The sequence below is a fragment of the Salarias fasciatus genome, chromosome 12 (genome assembly GCF_902148845.1).
Source record: "Salarias fasciatus chromosome 12, fSalaFa1.1, whole genome shotgun sequence".
NCBI lineage: Eukaryota > Metazoa > Chordata > Actinopteri > Blenniiformes > Blenniidae > Salarias > Salarias fasciatus.
This window is the reverse complement of record NC_043756.1, coordinates 20,302,972-20,315,787: the sequence shown is the minus strand read 5'-3', so window position 1 is coordinate 20,315,787 and position 12,816 is coordinate 20,302,972. Positions and strand designations below refer to the sequence as shown.

General features: G+C 41.2%; 1 protein-coding gene and 1 long non-coding RNA gene across 4 annotated transcripts; one reads left to right on the top strand and one right to left on the bottom strand.

The window, feature by feature from the left end:
* Nucleotides 1-6,055: 6,055 nt before the first annotated feature.
* On the bottom strand, nt 6,056-11,644 carry paip1 (poly(A) binding protein interacting protein 1). Its single transcript, XM_030105200.1, has 11 exons — nt 11,235-11,644; nt 9,531-9,679; nt 9,239-9,430; nt 9,015-9,127; nt 8,782-8,893; nt 8,498-8,623; nt 8,290-8,396; nt 7,981-8,098; nt 7,802-7,856; nt 7,271-7,349; nt 6,056-6,777 (listed from the first exon to the last, which is right to left on the bottom strand). The coding sequence occupies exons 1-11, from the start codon at nt 11,431-11,433 to the stop codon at nt 6,690-6,692; spliced, it is 1,338 nt and encodes a 445-aa protein (XP_029961060.1). The 5' UTR covers nt 11,434-11,644; the 3' UTR covers nt 6,056-6,689.
* Nucleotides 11,419-12,708, top strand: LOC115398448 (uncharacterized). 3 transcript variants are annotated; one of them, XR_003932573.1, is made up of 4 exons: nt 11,419-11,555; nt 11,644-11,749; nt 11,904-12,034; nt 12,155-12,708. It is a non-coding gene; the product is annotated as an uncharacterized LOC115398448 (long non-coding RNA). The 3 variants fall into 3 exon arrangements; XR_003932572.1 differs by having other exon boundaries at nt 11,443-11,574; XR_003932574.1 differs by having other exon boundaries at nt 11,443-11,574; nt 11,644-11,765.
* The last annotated feature ends 108 nt before the right edge of the window (nt 12,709-12,816 follow it).

Genomic DNA, 12,816 nt, shown 5'->3' with positions numbered 1-12,816 from the left:
CGTGATTATTAAATTCACTTCACTCCATCATAGGGTGAAGACAGAGACAGACAATAACAAACACGCTCACATTCACACCTACAGCCAGTTCTGGAGTCACCAATGACCTCCAGCACATGTCTTTGGACTCAATAAATTCCAGCCATTGCTTTTGGTTATATACAGTTTGAGTAAAGGAGAATAATACAGTGGTCGAGGGGTCATTTGCCCCTATAGGTGCCCCCCTAATATCTCCAGCTTCTCTGACAGTGAAACTGGAATTTCATGATCTGTGCTTCCCGCTCATACATTAGCTCGCCATCTGATAACTTGTTTGCTGATCTTTCTTCCTCTCTCCATCCTTCTCCATCTTACTATCGAACCTTTTCTCCAACCGCAAAAGTAAAAAGCTGCCACCTTCTAATTTGACTCTGCAAGGGGAGTTTTTCCTCTCCTCTTTTCTTCATGTGGGATTGTTTTTTTCTTTTTTCTTTCCTGTAAAAGTGCCATTGGATGGTGTACACACACACACACACACACACACACACACACACACACACACACACACACACACACACACACACACACACGCACACACATCAAGTGAAGCTATTGCATGATAACTATGAGGATTAGAATCCTGAAGGATCAAAAAGGATCAAATCTTAGTTCAGCGAACTTAATCGTACCCTGTGAGCCGCCTAATTGCCAGAGCATTTTATTATGGCCTTTTGCTCAACTGAATGTTTAGAGTATTATATTATAAATTCCTGTGGCAATCACACCAGGACTCACTTAATTTTTGTTCAGACATTAAAACCTCTAAGATCATGTAGACTTTTATGGGAGCCGAAAGGCACTAAGTCCTTGTTTTGATGCAATCCCGTTGATTCTGGGTATTTAGGTGACTGAAGAAACATTGTTCAATCTTATTCAGCAGATAAAAGCCCCTACGCCATTTCCTGTGTTTGTGCAGCCGTGACTCGTGTGTAAGTCATCGGGACAACACCTTGAGAATTCAAAATGAGCAAGTCCAAGCTTTTCTTGCTGTTGTGACAGGATGCAGTTCCTGGAAAAGATGGAGCCCGTTTCTGTAAGAGCTGTGGAGAGAAGATTTGGATTAACAGATAAAATGATAAGAAAAACAATTACATATCTGAATCTGACTCCTGCATGCCACCATTTCAGGATTTCAGTTCTTTGTTAAGTCATGCTGAACAATCCAAGGAAGGGGTCTGTGGTCTTTTTCCTGTTTTTCCTCTTGCATAATAAGGCAGGGTGAGCACGTCACTGAAAATCCCCTTTAAGAAGGGTGATAAATCATTCCAAGTTGGTCAGGGTGCTACGCAACCAGCTCCATTTATTAACAAGGTGCTGCTTTTTTGTTTTTTAAATAATATGTTCACCCATATTATTGATATTTTTAATACTTTCTTTTTTTTTTTTTTTTTTTTTTTCACTGGATCAACACTCTGATCATACAGGAAACTTATAATACCCAGATTTGGAGATATGCATAGTTTTTGTCTTCTTTTTTAAAGTTCACAGCCACACAGTCTATCTCTTCTCCATCTTTTATTCATTCCACACACTGTCAATAGATGTACCTCCTGAACATTTTAGGTAAAATTAATCATAGCAATGTTAGCATTTTGACATTTTCTTTTTTTAGAATGTGTTTTTTCAATTTAGATCCTTTTTTTTTTTTTTTGGTAAAAGATCCTTTCCACACTTGTTTTATGAAACCTCTCCTTTATTCCTGTTAAGATTTGTTATTAAATTATCTTATCAGTCACTTAATATGAAATTTGATGATATATTCACGCAGTAAATTAGTGATATAGTGATTAGCACTCATGGTCAGCTTGTTCGCAGTGTAGAAGTCAGAAAAACTGTGTAGAAAATGATTGAATCAATAGTTTCAGATGTCCATTGTTACTACATGTGTTTGGTTGGCTTTAAATATTCACATCACACCGTTAAGCTGGATCCACACAGTGACTTTCACACATTAAAGCAGCCTCTCCACCGCTAGGTCAAACTTTAAGTAAGTTCATATGAATTTCCCCCTTCAGCAGATAATTGTACAAACAACCATCAGGCTCACCGTCAAGCAGAAAGATTCAGCTGTAGAAGCACATTTTTGCGTGCTGGTGAACTAAGTTTGCTTATGCCCTGCAAGAATTATCTCTCGGTCACGCTGGCATCTCTTTGTCAACTTCAAACCAACGTTGTTCACATCCTCGTATTGCTGTTCGATTTGTAAGTTTTGCTAAAGATTTAAAACATAATGAAAGGACACTGCTTCCGAAAATGTAAATGAATGTGATACAGCTTCTAGACAACTGTAGCTTTACTGCTAATAGCACTATTTCCAAACTTACGGTAATACTTCATTGCTGTTTTGGTGTTTATATTATTTAAAAGTAATTTTCAGCATCACTGGCTTCATGGAGAAGACACCAGTACTTATACACAGGCGCACTCATTAAGCTCAGGACTGTCGTCCGGAGTTAATCCCTCTTTCACGCCCATCTGCTGACCAGTGGGAATCTCCGGCCCGGCTGCATTGTGAGTCAGGCCGTCACATCCAGCAGGCTCGCCGGGGCTCACGAGCCAGTGACTGCACACACACAGACGCACTGGAAATGAAGCTGCCATCATGTCACGTGACCAGAGGACTTTTTTTTTTTTTTTTTTTACCCCACAGGTACATTTCCAGCACTGATCAAGAGGAGCTGTAGCAGCTTGTTGTTGATGATGCAAAGGCTGTGCTTGCCATCAATTTGCAGTTTGCAGATAAATATATCATCAGTGTGCAATGTGCTTCCTTAACATTATAATGGATGACTGGCATGTTTAAAAAGGACACACTTGTTTCCTGTTTCCTGTTAGGGGGAAAAAAAAAATCCTGTATGCATTTGCAGCAGAACAGCATTCAGTGATCACGCCTTGGTTTAGATAAGTGGCGCAACAACTTATTGGCAATGAGTGTGATACAGACAAGGCAGAAAAAAAGCTGTGAAATGCTGACAAGTTGTGTCACTTGAAGTCATTCTGTTATGAAATGCTTAGCCGACTGTTAGCTGGTTAGATGCGTTTATAAAATATAACTTTAGCTTCATAGTGAAGAGTTACTTGAGCATATATGAGTAAAATCGATTACCCTCCTCTGAGTGCAGCGTAGTAGTGTTTAGATCTTTTTTCACTCACAGCAGGAATGTGCCCGGTTCAAGTCCAGGTTGACCTTGGAGCCTTTTTGTGCAGTTAGCATGTTCTCCCTGCGCACAAACTCTCATTACATTCTGCAAGCATGCAGACACAATCTAATACTATAACTGGAGTCAATAACTGATTTCTCTCAATTCAATAGACATGTGAATGTGGGTGTGATGATAGTCTTCAGTTTTTTCAGATTGAGATTTTGAGGCTTTTTACATTTTCCAAGCAGGATGTGGGACGAACAAAAAAACAGTCACAGATCAGCACAAGGTCAGCTTCCAGACATTAAATTGAGGAAAGGTTTTCCTGAAAGACTTCCTCCTTAGCAAATATAACATACTTGATTCTCTCCAGATGTAATATATTCCCAGTGCCCCTAGGCCACATTTTGAATTTAGGGGCCCTTAAAGGTAGATTATAAAATTATTTTTTTAGAGAAACATTCCATAGCATTCGGATATTGCTCCTCTCGTATATGGTTTGATTTGAATAAAACGACCCAACACTGCATGCTGAGGTTTGAATTCGTGTTGTGGAAGGTAAACTCTCACAAACTCTCTCAGCTGGCGAAGCTGGGAGCTTGAATACCTGCTGCAACTGGTGAAAGGAGGCCAAGTGATCCTCAATACAAAACATTTCTCAATGTGATGATGCCCTTTTCTCTCCAGTTTCCTGCAGGTTTAAATACACGGTTACCGCAGTATCCAGATACACTTTGGGTGCTCTCAGGGTTGTCGTTACCTGCTTCCATAAATTATCGGGTTATACAAAATATTTTTTAATATTTACTGGGCTGCTATTGAGCGCTGGAAGAGACGCACGCTGACAGGAGAGGTGTTCAGTTTGTAGCCATGCAGGCATCACCTCCAGATTAATGTCTGATAAGCACTCCATCCAAAACAAAAAGAATAGGATTTAAAATATGGTGGGCCAAATCCTCCCTTAGCTCGGCTTCTAATGAGATGTTTCATCAACATCTTAGATACTCTATCGGACCAATTAAAAGAGGATATAACAGAATCCAACTTTCTGAAGTGACTTTGAGGGGCACTGGGACAGACTGGAACATATAGAAACCTTGGTAAGATCACCATTTTAAGCAAGATTAAAGCGGACATGGTGTGTCCCTCTATAAACAGAGGTTGTAGGTTCCTCATATAACACCTTGATCCAATTAACAAAGGCATTTCCAAATCCAAATCTCACTAATGCAGACATCATCTATGGCCATTCTACTCGGTCAAAAGCCTTTTCAGTTTCTAGGGTTAAAGTATCGTTGAAGGGGTTCCTGTCTTTTTTTCATAGCAGGACAATATTAACCTGATATAATTCGTTAGTTAAGGAGTTCACTTCCCTAGAGTGGTAAACATAAAGGATGAAAGGTGCCAGCAGTGAATTATACACTGTAGAAGATTCTACACCAAAACCCATTATATGGGTACTGGGCTACTGCTGCTTCGACTTCCCTCTGAAATGATATCAGTCATAAACTCGGCTGCATCATCATGATTCAGTTTCTGTAGAGCACACCCTTCCATCCACCCTTCCCATTAATCACATCCTGACTGGTGAGCTATGAAGGTTACAGTATTTATTGATTCCCTGCAGATCTGTAACTGTCCTTTTTTATTCTTAATTTAAAGTGTGTGATGCCCCAGACTGTCTGAGTTGCCTCAAAACCAACCTCTGTTCCTTGGCCCTTAGGTCAATGGTTTCTGTGTTGAACGGACTATTTGAGAATGCAAATGTTTCGAGAGCATGGTGGATACTTTGAATAGAGTAATATCAGATAAATTGAGCCTACAGATTAAATTAGCCACTCCATAAATGGTTTTCCAGAATTTTTACAGTCTTCATCACTAAAACTCAATCGATCATGATTGTCAAACCAAACACGAAGTGCCACAGAGTGGCTGCATAAACACACAGTTGCCACTTGATGGCAGAGTTTGACCAGAGTTGTGCAGGTATTTTGATCTATGCAGCAGAAGAAAAAAAGTCACAGCAGCAAAATGCAGCTCCAATAAAATCTAATCCCCAATTTTCATCTTTCCTCTTAATCACTCGGTGTAATGTGTTCAGTGCATACCCCATTCTATGACAGAGTTTGCTGAGACAGTAAATCCATCTAATTAACTGTTGGAAAAAAAAGTAAAGAATGTTAATTGTTGGATTCAATTACATTATGACGACATTTCCAATGTTTCGTTCAAATTTATAGATTGCAAGCATAAACTACTGAGAAGAAAAACCCAAAAACTAAAGATGTTCATCATTTGTCCAGAATTTTTAAAAAAGGTATATGTACATCAATCACCCAGAACATGATGAGCACCACTTATGTGCAGTTAAGCAGGTCAAAATGCAAAAATCTGTTCCACTGTGTCTTCTGACGCATTTCTATCAGAACTAGCATGAACTTTTGCAGCAGTTTCAGCTACCGGAAATTTTCTGTTGCATAAAAATAAACAGGTCAGCCTCAGCTGTTGTGCTTCAGCCTCACTGATGTGAAAGTTCCCCTTCCTCAGACCGCTCTTCATAGATACTGATCACCAGAGTGGAAACTCCACACAGGAGCTGTTGATTTGGAGAAAAAGCTTCAAGCCGGAACGACCTCACATTAGAAAGGTTTTATTGCAGGCAAATGTTACATTAAATAATATTTACACACTAGAAAAAAAACAACATTCCTCTTCTCTAATGGGGTCCACGGATTGCTGGTAAAACAGTCGGCCAGTCCGGAGATGAGAATGGATCCACTTTGCGGCTGAGTTGCGTCACTCCTGACTTGCAAAATGTGAGCGTATTTTGCAAACATATTTTGGGAAATGAACAGAGATTTGTAGTTCACTACTTGGAGCTCAATATTTATTGAAATCCTTCAAGTATATGAGAAAAGAAAGACTTGGCCTGAATCGACTTTCAAAATGACTTTGTTCCAGTAAATGCTTTCAGAATCAAATGTTACCAGCTTCAAAGAGAAAAAGTGTCTTAACAATAGCAATGTGACATGAAACACAATGTCACGACACTGGAGAAAAAGGCTGTGTGGATACTTTAAGCTGGCAGAGAGCAGAACAACCATCCCACCCACAAAGATCAGCCCGTCCTTTATGTGCGGGGCGCTAACTAGTATTGAACAGTTTGCACGCGTCTGAAAGAAATGCATCTAACAGAAAAGAACTACAAAAATTCACAGCACACTAGTTCCCTCTTGGCAATTAGTTTAGGAGTAAATGAAAGATGTCTCGAAACCTCCAAAACAACAGAAGAAATGTTAGAGACTTCGCTGTCAAAAACAAAAAGAGAAAAGAATCTCTGGAAAGCTCCACATTTCAAACAGTTTGATTGTCCACTTTCTCCTAATCAACACTGAAAAGTGTCAGAAGTGCAACTATGAAAAGCGTCTTGTTAAAATGCTTTCTTTGCAGTAAATAATAGTCTGAGCCGGAGTGGAAGGTGAATCTTGAGGATTTTCGGCCCCCGCGTCATTGTTGTCGCTTCCTCTCTGACTCCAAACAAAAACGTTCAAACGCCTCCTCTATCTCAGGCTCCATCTCATCTTCAAATTCAAATCTGCAAGCAGAAGAAGAAGAAGAAAGAGTTTGAGGTGCAAATGCTGAGTGTTTGTGTTCAGATGTTTTTCGCGCCTCGTGCCGTACAAAAGGTGGAGGTGAGTTAATTGAATAGACACAAAAAATGAGAAAGAGAGAGAGTTAAGCCCTCTTTCACACCAACTGCTGACTAAACTGTATGCGAGGCCTCCCGGTCAGCCCTGTTGCATTGTGGGTTGGTCCAATACTCTCGCCGAGCTCGGAGGCCCAGAGGTCATATGACTCCGATGGTTAAATCACATGACTGACACTGAGCCAGTACGGTGGCGGCATGGAGGAAAAAAACACAACTTTGACAGGGAGCCGCTGGACGTACGGCACAACCGGATCCCAAACGATCTCAACCCAACTAACAGATTAATTATCACAATATCCTCAAACGTGTGTTTACTAAAAGCATCATTTGTGCTTGTGTTAGAGAAAAGGGAATCAGTGAGTGTCTCTTGTGTACGTACCCCTCACTTCCGTTTTCTCCGTCAATATCATGGAAATAATCCTGCCGCTCCAGTATTTCTTGATATTTTTCAGCATATTCTGTGAAAACACAAAGAGGCTGATATTACACAACACACACACACACACACACACACATGCATGAGGATATTTACATGACATGTTATTTTCTCTAACTCAAAAGACATGCCTCTGAAGACTGCAGAGTGAAGCAAAGGGAGCGGGTGTGTGTTTGGGTGACAAGTCCTATCAACATTGTTCTTGACTGAACATTTTTTGAAAAGACAATTTTTTTTTTTTCCTTAGAGACAATTGTTATGAACAAGAAGTAAATTACACAAAGTCTCGAAGCAAGGCTTCTTAAGCATTTCTTTTCCACATATATGAAGTTGTGAAGTGATGATTACAGTCCATTACTTGAACTGTGATTTGGGACGAATATTCTACAGATAAAACCTAAAAAACAAACAAACTGGTTTTGGTGTACAGTCTGTTGTTTAATCTTGATGTGGGACACATGTAGATGGATTCACCCGGGTCTGCTGCTGTGAAAGGAGTACCGTCTTCTGTGTAGAAAGTAGGCTCATTCTGGAAGAGACACACTCAAAGTGAACAATGCTGCACACAAAAGAGGGCAGAAAAGATGTGGGTATGTTTGCTTTGAATTGGAGAGAAAAAAAAAAAAAAAAGTAAAACCAAAGTTGGCACTGACCATGAAGTAGTTGGGGTCGTTGTCTGGCGTGGCGTTGCTGGCAGCTGCAGCAACACGGACTCTGCCCCAGTCGCTGGACCTCAACTCCACCAGTTTCAGAAGCATCTGTTTCACGTCTCTGAGCAGAAAATAAAGCAAGACATTTAGTTTCAATCCAACATACTCATTTCTATTTACTTGGACATACATTATGCAAATGTTTTTACCAATGTGATGACTCGGACTGACAGATTCTTAATGCAACATCAGGATTAATAATAATCAGCTTTGCCATCCTTTCCACGCACATGACCAGAGCGACATACACACCTGCTGCAATCGGCATCCAGCAGGATATTTTCTATTCTTTGGATCATCTCGTCCATATGTGGTTTTCTACTCTCCTTCCACGCATCGTCCAGCACAGACCCCGTCAACTGTAAGTTTCAAACACATTGCGATCTCCCGCGTGAATGACAGTCTAACGGAGAACATTTATAGAAACATTTATTCAACATGCTTTAGTGACTTTTTGCACCTTTAGCAGTTTGACAGCACAGATGAGGTTTGAATCCACAGGATTGGACAAAAGACTGTTCAACAGGTCTTTCAGACCATTCAGGAGGATATCTGCTCTGGTTGGAGGTCCTTTGGGGCTCTTAACCTAAAAATAAATAAATAAATGAGTTTGCTATACAGAGAAAGACAAACTTTTTCCTTTAATATGAATAGCTGATTATGGATAATGTATTTACATCAGTATAGATGACAAAAACACTGACAGGGCGTTTCAAACACTGGGCAATACAAGTGTCTCATTACCTCCAGATGCAGGTAAAGCTCTCCGAGAAACAGCACAAAAGAGTGGAACTTCTTCCGAGTGTCTGCGTCACCTCGAACCGCTGCATCTCTCTGTTCATACTCTATTCGACATCTACGTGAAAAAAAAAAATCAAAATTTCAACATTTCATGCTGATTGGGGTTCATCAGTCAAAAGCTGCTTTTTGAATCCGATACATTATAAGCACAGATCAGGTCGTTAAATTGAACGGACCTTTTCAGGAGCAGCTGACGAAAGTTCCCACTGGAGGGGCTGATGGTCAGATGATGGGACAGGTAGTTACAAAGCCTGGCGCCAGTGTAGGAGAAGTTTGGAATGGCAGTAGACTGCAATTACACAAAAAAAAGGACAAAAATTTAAAGCTCATATAGTTATGTATATCAATAGCAGTTCAAAGCCGCTTTAAATGAGGAGTAAGTGTCTGTCTATCTCCCAACCTGTGTGTAGATCAGTTCCACCAACTCCTGTAACAACTCCTCAGTGGTGACCCAAGAATTGAGCACGGAAGTCATGTAATCAACATCCGAGTCGAAGGAGCCCGGTGAGGAACTCAGGTATCCCAGGAAGTCTGTGACCATGTCAGCTAGTGTTGTTTCATCGTAGTATTCGCTGTTCTCATAAGACGAGTCCTAACACACAAAAAGTTCAATGACATACAAGAAAAGGATCTGAGCAGAAATAACAGAAAATGTACAAGCGTAAATAAAATAAAAATATATCTCTTCTTACGTCATACAGGTTCCCGACAGAGGGGACAAACTCTGGAGCTGTAGCTGACAGGTTGGACTTGACCAAAACGTCCACATCATTGGAGCCTCTGGAGGCAGACAGGTTGTTGGGTTGGACACTTTGCTGGGGTTTGTTCGGTCTTCTATAATCTGCAAAGGAAAAGGAAATATTTTTGTTATGGAAAGATAATATCTTTTCAGGTTGATATTAGGGTTGGGTTTTCTTCAACAATTCCCATAAAAACCTGTTTTTTGGTTGATTGGTGATGATAAAATTGCCAATAGGTGGTGACATGTGTGTAACTGTCTATTTGTATTGAATCTGTGATGGGCTGGTGACCGGCAGATCTTGAATTTCATAAATTTGTATAAAAGTTCAGAATAAGGTCACAAATAACGCTGTAAGAACAGGCTAAATAATTGCCCAATAAATGTGTGTAAATCAGGCAGTTTGGGACTTTTTCAGTCAGAGGTCATATATTTGAGGAACCAGAGTAACACTTTGACTCAGACTGACTCAGATTAATGAGACGGTTCTTGCATAATGTAAGCCACTTATCAAGTTAATACTTCACCATGTCAACAAACACAAATGTTAGCGGTGTATCCACTGACAAGTCAGTGGATGGGCTGTGTAAAGGCAACACAAAAAAAGAAAAGAAAAGAAAAGAAAGAAAAGCAATGATGAAGGGACTGATGGAGGAACACAATGGTGGTCATGAAAGAGACCAGGTTGGATCATGCAGGCTGGTCAGTGAAGCCATGTGACTTCAGTGTCAGAACAGGCGAGTCCATTGGACACTTGCTCGTAAAAAGAAGCTGATTCAACCAAGACAGGTTCAATCATAATCTCATTTATATTCACGCTCTCTTGGTCCTCCATAAACTCAAGGCTCTGCTCAGATCTGTGACTTGGATGTTTTACAAAACCATCTCAAAATCACACTAGATTCATCTCTGTATTTAACATTTTAACATGAGTTAGGTTAGAGGGGGTTTATTATAATTTAGCACTGAAATAGATCCGTGTCGTTCCATGCAATGTGGTGTGCACTAGGGAACACTTCCAAGATCTGGCTTGACATAAAAAAAGATCATTAGATTAGATCTTAACACAACACAACACAACACAACACAGAGCGGGGATGACAGCAGTGTAATGATTTATGACTGACAACATTAATAACCTTACTGGTTCTTTAGAAATTCAGATTGTAATCATACGGTGATGCTCAGACTGTGATCCCTGCATGCTGTTTATGTAGAGGCCGTGCGTGTATGAGCGTGTGTTGTCTGCAGGCTGGTTTCCCTCTCTTTGCTAACTCCACGTGCCATCTATTTAGACACGACCAGTGCTCGCGACTCTACAAAAACTTTGGCACATAAAGAGTCGCGTGCGTGTCATCTGAGCAGGATCTTTATTTAGCTGCTGCGTTAGCTGCAGACAGTGCCAGCCACCCCGCCTCGATGCTAACGCTAGCCTCCTGCATGCTAGCTCGCTAACAGCTTCGGATTAAAAGGACTGACCCTCGTGGAGGAAATGTCAAGCAGGGGAGACGTCAGTTTAAAACATTTCTGTTTCGAGTTTTCCTTTTTTCCCCCTCCGCTGACCTCGGCAGGGAGTGGCATTTCCATGAAACCGAATGTGAAAGCAGCAGCAGCTTGACGCAGCTCGCAGGTTGTTGACGGTTGGTCAGCTCCTCACCTGCAGCAGCAGCGTCCCCGGCCGCGCTCACGTTGTTCTCCACGAAAGGCGGCGAGGTGCGCGGCTGTCTCAGTTGCCTTTGGTTGAACAGCGTGGTGGTGGCGGCCTCACCGACCGCGGCGCTGCGCAGCAGTCCGGGGTCAGCAGGCAGATTGCGGGTCCTCCCCGCTCCGGGAGCTCGGTCGAAGTTGTCGTTCATGGCCGTGGGTCGGTCAGCATCTGAGGCGAACGCTGCGCGGTAACAGCCACCGTGAGCGTGGCGCGGAGCGGCGGCTGCTTGTCGGGGATCTCTGTCAAACACGCCCTTATCTCTCTTTCATGGTAGTGTTTTTCTCCATCAGTGAGTATCACGGCTCAGACGCCTCAGAACTTCTCCACTTCCTCCAACAACAAACACTGCCACCCGCAGGTGCTCGTTTCTCTGGAGAATATTCAAGTTGATACGTTTCCCTCTACCGGCCTGGAGTGGAAGTGCAGCATCAAAACAGGAGGAGAGGCTCGCCCAGCAAAAACAAGTACATTTATATGGAAGTAAAAATTCTCGAGTTTTTTCTTTTGGGAGAAATAACGCCTACAGAATCTCTAACTACTTTATAATTACTGAAAACGCATTTTTTTGGACAGTTTACTATTCAATTGAATTTTTACATGCACTTCTATATTTTGCAGAAATGTTTTGGAACTTCAATACACTGAGTCCTGACTGTCACTTAAAGATGGAGAATAGAACACAGTGTCTTCATTTTCATTGTTACTGTACGGAAAAAAAGACATTTTTGCAGTTACACCAGTGACTGTAGGTGAGTACTTTAAAAATTCTGAATGGAGATTTCCTCATAGCAAAGTCCCAGTGAAAGATCAGTGAATCTATTTTGTATAGGCTATGCAAGGTTTGGTTACTTTTTTTTCCTCTTCTACAGCTTCTTCAAATTGTTTCCTAAGGATTCAGAGGGACAAGTCCCCCCCACCCAAAAATTAACTTACTAAACATCTCCTGATTTATTGTTTTTTCTAATTTTTCTTATTTCTTTCTTATTTATAGAAAAAAGGTGACTGGGAATGGATAAAAATCTTTTGTTTTTCAATGCCAAGCATAATCATTCAGAGGGCATGACCTCCATGTCTGCAGCTGTTTTTTTTTTTTTTTTTTTTAATGAAGTAATGATACTAATGTGTGCAAAAATGCACCTTATAGTGATATAGAATATCTGCCCAAGCAGCACGGGCTGAATATTGCCGCTCAATTGCAATCCTGTGGAAGTCCTCCTTCAGAAGAGCCTCTCTCCCCATGCTCACTCAGTAGCTGCCCACTACAAACATGTGTTGCACCAGACATCTCGGTGTAAGTATTCATTAGTTGTTTTAGCCTCCAGTCATTTTCCACTTGTTTCCCAAAGCTGGATCACATTACACCACAGAGGATTCCAGTCCTAGAAATGCAAAGACCCACTCTGATAAAAGATTACCGAACCTATTTTGTGTTATTGCTGTTTTTCCCTCCGTGCCAGCGTCTTGGAGGGAGTTCAAACGACTGCGAGTCTCGAGAATGCTTTAGACGACAAATGACTGCGATTGTGTGGGT

Excerpts from the sequence above, each read along its gene's own strand:
- paip1 (XM_030105200.1), bottom strand. The coding sequence starts at position 11,433 with ATGAACGACAACTTCGACCGAGCTCCCGGAGCGGGGAGGACCCGCAAT. Across the intron at positions 9,680-11,234 it reads CGGGGACGCTGCTGCTGCAG|ATTATAGAAGACCGAACAAA; the intron begins GTGAGGAGCTGA and ends TTTCCTTTGCAG. Across the intron at positions 9,431-9,530 it reads CTGTCGGGAACCTGTATGAC|GACTCGTCTTATGAGAACAG; the intron begins GTAAGAAGAGAT and ends TTTGTGTGTTAG.